Raw genomic sequence first — 8,316 nt, forward strand, 5'->3', positions numbered from 1 at the left:
ACACATCGCATAGGCTCCCGCTTGTGAAGAATCTTACAGACCGCTCTGGTAGTTCTGAAATTCACACGTTCTATAAAAAGATAAAATTTTACAGACGTTGAAATAAATATTACGTTTCGTAGTTGTACTTAAGATTATTTCATTCCCTCTTGTTTGAATACTCAACTGTTTTGCCTTATGTACATGTATACCGAGACGTTTGACATTATCAATGGGTTTTTTTATTTTGCAAGAGAAAAGAAATTTTATTGTTCAGTTGGAATGACAAGACATTTGGTTCCATCTATCAATCTGGTGATTTCTTGTTGATTAAAATATTGAACCAAAACTCCAATTAGAACATGGAGTATGGTGTTGATTATAGGTGTAGTTTTACGTGTGTCCTGTCCGATTGACAGATTGACCCTCCTCCGGCCATCTCACTGACCACTACAACCGATAATTATACTTTCTTGGCCATCGCGCCTAAAAGCAGCAGAAACCCTCATTTCCCGCCGTCGAGTTGTTGTGTTTTAATTATCTACAACCCATTGATTTCCTCGTGTCCAGAGGCGACCAACTGACCAATTACCTAGCACGTATTTGGTTGTATTTACATTGGATAACATATCGGTACTGTAGTGACCGCTTGACTGACCAGACAGGTTGTTTTGGAACTGGACATAACTTCGGACGATAATGTGTTACAAGATGTTTATCAAATGTGTCAAGCAAATTGCTTTAATTGGCAAGGAAATTAAACTAATTTTAAGTGTGAAGATTCCATCACTGACTTTTGTAAAGGACCAACAGGCTATTTGTCCGGAGTGACGGATATTGGTCAGGCGGACCGGAAGGTGTCGGCTCGTCTCGACGGGGATTGACCACGAGGGCCACCATCTGTCCGGGGCCAGTCACCTCCGGACAACATGACCAGATAATGGAGGTTTTGGGGAAATTGTCATTGTTTTTCGCTGTAAAGGATGACTTTTCTTCTATGACGTCTAAGAAAATGTGTTTCATTGCCTGCTGTCCTTCCAAACTTCTACACCATCTAGCTTTAGATTATACACAGACGGCCTAGACACATTATCTATGATATCCCCTCGAGTTTACCCTTCCCTTTTTAGAAATAAATTCAAAATTCCCAGATCAAGGATACAAAACCTCGGTCTGCTTCGTTTACCTACAAATGAACACTGACAGAGCACTTCAAACGCGGAGCCATATTATACAAGATGGCCTTAGTGTCAATTTGACCCTGCAGAATTTCCTTCTTACACACATAAAGAAATATTTGGAGAGGAAGAAAAAAAATAGCAAAGTTTACTTAGGTCTTACACATGAGTATAATTTTACGGTAGAATTACGTTTTTAAAACTATCTGCATTCTACATCATATTGAGTAATGTGAAAAACCGGAAGTGAGGTCATATTTCACATAATAGAAATGTATATTTCAACAATATGAAACTTAAACCCGAGAAATAGTGTATCATTTTCATCCAAGGGTACTTATTTCCACTTTGTTGATTTCTTATAATATATTACTAAATCATAATTTGTGGTGTGGAATGTACGGAATTTTATTCGCTCTGTGAGTTGTGAATAGATCTAGACTGGACAATAGTTAACATCTTACATGATTTTGTATACACGTGGATATAATAAATTTGCACTATATACATGATAAAAAACATCACATAGTAAACAGTCACAAGCGTAGTCCTTATTTTCTAATTAACAACACTGTGCGTTCTAAAAACGACGACGTTATGCCAAGCTATATATTTATCATGAAAATTCTGAGCAACTTCGAGCAAATTAAATTTCTTAAGTTTCGCTGAAAATATAATTCTATCAAAGTTAAAAAGCAATATCTCGTATGTATAATGTACGTTTTGATATTATGTCTACGTCATATAAAATGCTATTATAAGCTGATGTATGACAAGATACCATCACAAAATCACCACGGGTCGCCTCCTCTCACATAAATATCTAACATTGAGGTGGCTATATATTGTATGCGCACGTTTCGTAATTTAATAAAGTTTGACTATAGAAATTCCACTCAAATGAAAAACGCACTGATAAAATCTATACGTGTGATATTGGTGTAAAAATCTGTAAAGGAAATGTACCGTATAAACCTTCGTCACATTGGAAAAAAAGCTTTATAAGGCAATGTCAAGTCCCCTATTGTATATCTTCTTGTGTTCTTCTGAACACGAATATCCATTATACAACTCAAGAAAATTGATGATCTCAGAACTGTAAGGGTTGTTTCTCTAAATAAAACCAATCTCGTCCTTCAGAGATAGTTGTGAAATTCATGCCCACACAATTAGCAGAGTTGTCAATTTTGTTTAGTTAGAAATATAACATGACCTTCAGATGCCTCAAAATGATCAAATGAAATTGATTGCATGTCAATTTCTTTCGTCCTCGAACAAACACCGATCATTTGCGCAATTTACTTCACCTAATAGATTGATGGGGGTGAAATCCCAAATGTGTCATTTATATCAGAAATAACATTTCATAATTGTCATAACAATTAATAAAGTGTTCCAATTTACTGTACAGTATAATGGAAACAAACAGCTGCCAGGCTCGGATAAACTCAACTTCAAATCTCGGTATCACGATTTCGTATCTCTAATGGATCTCTAGCTATGTTTTTTCCTCTGGTAGAACCATTTGATGTTTGTTTTCTTTATAGGGGAAACATAATTGATATGGAATTTTAATCTAAAATAAAATCTAGAAACAGTATCGTTGCATTACCAGCATGCATGATGTTGATTATATTGAAACCGACCCGAATCGCTTTAATCTATTAAAACTCTCATTTGAATTATGAATTAAATTCTAAACTAAAATATCATGTTCGACGTTTCACGAATCATATTAAGCTTACAAAAGCAAAACAGCATTTTTTAAATTTCGTTAATCGAATATTGGTATAGAAGCATAAAATGAAATATAATTTGTCATTTGAAATTTTACATTAGCTTATTATGTATATCAGTTATTATTATTATAGAAATATCTATGGATATTTCTTTCTCGTCTGGCACTGCAGCCGTTCGACAAAATGCTTTATTTCTCTACGCCATTCCTAAATCAGGGTTGACATCGATTTCGCTAGCGAAAGATAAAACTAACCAAGAGATGGTTTTCACAACAGTCGCCAAAACTAGGCAAATCTTAATCAGAGCCAACACGAAACCTCTTCCTAGCTCAAATCAATGAGATCATTCTAGTCTTACTGTGTCGCATCGCTTCGCAAAATATGTTTGTATCTTTTACCGATAAACACTCAGATAGAGAAAACCGAATGTCTTTAAAAGAAATCTGCAGTAATTTAGGGACATTAGAATGAGAACCCCAGTGTTCCTCTGTTCCTTTGTTTATACAGTAAATATACTACACTTACCACTACTGTTACCCCTGGGAAACCATAAGATATTTTCATGCTATTTAAACTTCTTTCAAATGTACAGACATAGGAAAACTAAATAAAAAGAATACAAAATTTCCTTTAGTTAGAGTATAGCTTTTTCTAGCACAATGTCTGTGGTTTTTTGTTGAACTATATCCAGAAGTTTCGGATTCCCAGAGTGCAGTATTTTAAAACTGATCAAAAGCTCTTTAACAATAATAACAATTGCACATATCTTCTGATCTTTAGACTTGTTCCAATAGAATAAACATTTTATTGTTCGGAGAAAACCGTTCATGAGATTTTTGCCCACAATCAAACCAGTGTTTCCTTGTTTATAGAGATTGCACAGAACTGGGGATGAGTTTGAAGCGCGCTCGATCGAGACATTTTAGTGGTTGATTTCGCCCCTCGTTACAATAGAATAAAAACATTTCGGATTGACGTCGGGTCCTCAGCGCTCTGAGTAAACACAGGCCCTCTGTACAAATATTGAATCGGTGGTAATGTTATTGTAGCCTTTCAATAGCTTTACAGCAGTTATACTAGTCTAAGCGTATTATACCAAACAGATTATTGAATATTACTATAAAATAGTGGCATAATGTTAATAGAATTATAAATCTGTTTTCTCGCCTACCTCTGACACCAGATTATAGAGTTAGATTATTGTATAAGGCACTTGCCTTAATGCCAACAAATATTTCAAGAGTTAAAGCAGCTGACTTGCATAATTTACAAAAGAAAAAAGGTTGTTATTAATTTTCAAAGTAGACCACACGATATAATAGGTGTATTTGAATTTTAAATAATATCACTGGGAATGTATTGCTGTTTTAGTGTTGAGAACCATATAATTAAATATCTCTGTCCACAGTTGAATGTATATGTTTACTTTGACAACTTACCAGTTGATATTTCTTGGTCATAGAACAGGTGCTTGAATAGAACCTACAGGTTGTAGCTATTTATAACACATCGCGTAATAAAATATCCATATGATTGACCTTATTAATTATGATAATAACATCCATGAGCGCCATCAATGATGTTTAATATTCATTGTATGCGTATTGTATAATTCTATGTTAATATATAACCCTGTCTCTTGAACGAAGTCAATATTATTGTAACCATTTATTGTATTATTTAGATACACATTCTTCTGTTCACTCTTAATAAATATTCACATCAACCTCGAACGACGTCGACATTGATTTATTACGTAACATCATTGTTTACTTTCTGAAATCAATTTCCCTTGAGAAACATTTTACTCTAACAACGGTTGATATCTCAAATAAATCAAATTTCCTTAATCCATTACTTTTCGGTTATTATTAGTGGGTGTACTTTAGTATTTCATACCTGCCTCAATAGAAGTCATTAATTGTGCTATTTGATTTATTGCCCAGTTTCTATAATGATAAAATTTCAGTAAATATTTTATTTTTTATATCCACCTCCATAGAGAATAATAATTGTAAAAACTAATACTCAGTATATGCTAGGTAAATATATTATAATGTTCGCGTAATATACAATATACGTTTAGTTAATACTTAGTTAAGTGGGATAGTAAAGACAGAAGATGTAGAGACTGGTTTTGGATAACTGTCTGCGAATTTAACGTGTTTTCATTACATCGCCTCCATTTTTTACAAAAAATACACGTATTATATTTCCAGCATGCCGAATACATATTTACACGATGGATAAAAAATTCTTTCCTTGGCTTCTGCCAACCCAGAGTACTTCTGCTCTATAATTATAGCCAGATTTCTCGCGACGTGAGAAAGATTCCATGTCAAAATTAGATAGATTTCCTTTCATATGTTTTATCAGATGTAAATTGCACACGTAGAAAAATGACACCGATTTCAATTTCTGAAACAAATATTTTTTTCTCTGTCTTATACATGAAATACTCAAAAAGAGGAAAAGGGGGAAATTAAAGTGTGTTTTTTTTTAATATTTGTTTGAAAAATATCTAGATATTCCTAAAATGAGAATCAGCATATCGAGAACTTGTAGGAATTTATAACATATCCAGATAGAAGTTTAGTAAAACACACGTGCTTACCATACTCCAACAAGGAGGGGGAGGGGAGAATTGGAAGGGGGCGTGGCCTTTCTATCGTAAAGTATCCCGGTCTGGAACTACTTGTAGTAAACTATCATGATCGCTTTCCGTAAACGCCTGTATATTTATTACTGTGTGTTGTGAAAACCAACGTGTATCGGTCTACTGCGATTTGTAAATATTTTTATACCGGGCGTCTGGCTTAAGACATTTATTACGCGAAACCAGAGAAGGGAAATAGCTAAACCTTGAAAAATCCCAAACAACTGTACTCCATACCGAAAAGTAATCCCTTCCCCCAATCTCCCACCGTATAATGCTATCTTTAACCCCTCATATGCACGTGCAGGGATCCCGGATCTCTCCAAAGTGGGATTTAGGGATTCTGCCCATGTCTTTGCTGAATATCACCTTGGAATTCTTAAGGGGTTTTTGTAAAGATTTTTTCTTCCTTCCAAAACGTTTCCCACAAAACTGAAAATAGGGAATTATTGTACACTTACAGAAATGTTTATTTCAAACCATTAATCAATTTTGATGAAATATGACAATAGTTATGTTCAAATGAAGCGATTTTATTACGTTTTGTTTATTATTATTTTTCTTCTTTTCTGTTGCCAATACCAGATTTTTTTTCTCTTTATTTTAGTCTTTGATATCTCAATCTACCATCAAAATGTCACCAGTTCGTTTGTATCTGTATCTGGTATTCATTTTATAATGTGTTAGATGGCATACATAGTCTTCCCTATACTGTACATTTTAACCCATATCCTGATATTAGCAGAATTTACGTTGATTAATAAATATGTCATGAAGTTATCAACACATTCCTTTTCCTCATAAGTAACTTATATTTTGTTACATTTTTTTGAATATTTTGATACAGGTATAACGCAGAATACGTAAATATCCAACCATCTAAACACATATACAATGATGTGTGATTAGAATGAAAGAGATTCGGTGGGGATATTTTACGGATGTGAAATTTACACCGAACATGAAATGTAACATCTCGATGTAAATGTCATCAACGGTCGAGGTTTTAAACTTTACGGTGTTCCGATAATGATATAAATAAAACGCTGTCAATTACCGCATTGACAGTGTTATCGGAGTTTCCGGGGGCAAATAGCATTTTATATTTCATTATTCGCTATAATTCAGCTTCCACACAGGGTCATTAACGCGACTGATCGAGCGTTTCCACAGCAGTATTGTCGCTGAAAGAGGAATGTATCATATGTACTTATATAAACTTTATATATATATATATTATAAACACTTACCTGTTACAATCGTTATCAGCGAACTCGTCAGTATAATCCATTCACTTATATCCATATTGAAATGTTTATACTTTAATACTAAATCCCTCTTTAGTGTTGAAATTAGATAAATCCACTATTACATATACATCTGAATATATTCATACACAATCTTATATTTTTTCTGTGATACAGGGTCCCCAGTACATCCGTCAGGTGAACACTACACTCTGACAGGCCTTACACTTTGTACCTGGTATTTAAGGCTGATCTCGATCACAGTTTCCTACAAAAGAATCGTCAGGGTTGAGTTCACACGACAACCCACGGTCCTAAACACAATATTCAAAATAGCGCTATGACTAAAGAATAGACTATTTCACCGACAAAAACTCGGGTATCTCTTTTTTCCAAAGCACATTGTTCGTAGGAAGAATTTGTCGAACTTCATGCGACAATGCAAGTGATGACCGTCTTGTGCGGACCACGGGGGAAACTCGTGCTAATAGTGGGCTATCCGCCCCCACCCCCGGGCGCTCCCATAGAAACAAAACAAATTAGCGCTGAAGTTTCTGCAACTGAATTGTCCAGAGATAATGAGGTATAGTTGGTTCACCATTATGACATGGAGATACTTTAGTCCGTGTTTTCTCCTATGCACTGTAAAGGCTCTTACATCCCAGTTCTGGTGTTAATTGTTGTAAACACCATCATATGTATACCAACACAGCTTCAGTCGTTGCTTTAAAGATGTTACTACTTAGAAATAGCCAAAGCATGTAATTATCACACAAACCAAGTAAGAGTGCACATAAATTTAGCCGTTTCCACTGTTCAGTTCCTATAGAAGCTGCAATGTGTATAAAAACCTCCCTCGGTGGCTGTGTGTGTATGTGCCGAGGCAAGACAACTCGGCATGTAACAACTGTACCAGTTCGGGGGATGGAATCGCGTTGACACTCGGATCTCCTCGGCACACAGCCTTACGTGCAATCCTCACACACGACGGTTCTCGTCTATCAATAGTATTCTGGTGCCGGTGTAGGTTCGCTCGACAATGACGGGATTATGAATCACGCGCCGCCACAGAGTGAGATACAGAGAAGTCACTAGCCCAATCAGCGTGCCTCACACACTAAACCAGTACCCTGACTGGCGTGCTCTTTGACTGCTGAGGCTGACAGTGGTGCTGTGGCGCGCACGAGAGGACGGACTTACGCATGCTCTATGTATTACCTACATCACCTGTGCATGTCAACGCTATGCAGCAGGTGAATGGGCGTTTACGTAGCCAAGGGGACAGTGTGTGTGGCAGCCGGAAAATTATGCATGTGTGGTAATGATGCTGGCTATAGGGGAGGGATTTGTGTGCATGTGTGCGAGTGCCATTGTTGGTCTGTGTGTATGAGAAAAGGTGAAATATGAAAAGAAAGGTCGCGTTTGTGTCAAGATGTCAATACTTTGAGTTTTTGTTGCCTTTGTGTGTATTATGATAATTGTAATTGAGTATTTGTGGGAAAATGTACTCTGTCTGA

At 35.8% G+C, this 8,316-nt stretch overlaps 1 protein-coding gene across 1 annotated transcript in view; it reads right to left on the reverse strand.

Annotated features, from left to right (window-relative positions):
- The window catches only part of LOC138325240 (uncharacterized), a 79,964-nt gene extending 71,969 nt beyond the window's left edge, over positions 1-7,995 (reverse strand). The window contains exon 1 of the mRNA XM_069270755.1: positions 6,803-7,995. Coding sequence (XP_069126856.1) covers positions 6,803-6,857 — 55 coding nt within the window. The 5' untranslated portion in view covers positions 6,858-7,995. The remainder of the gene's footprint in view (positions 1-6,802) is intronic.
- Positions 7,996-8,316: the final 321 nt, after the last annotated feature.

This window comes from Argopecten irradians, chromosome 6, assembly GCF_041381155.1.
Source record: "Argopecten irradians isolate NY chromosome 6, Ai_NY, whole genome shotgun sequence".
Taxonomy (NCBI): Eukaryota; Metazoa; Mollusca; class Bivalvia; order Pectinida; family Pectinidae; genus Argopecten; species Argopecten irradians.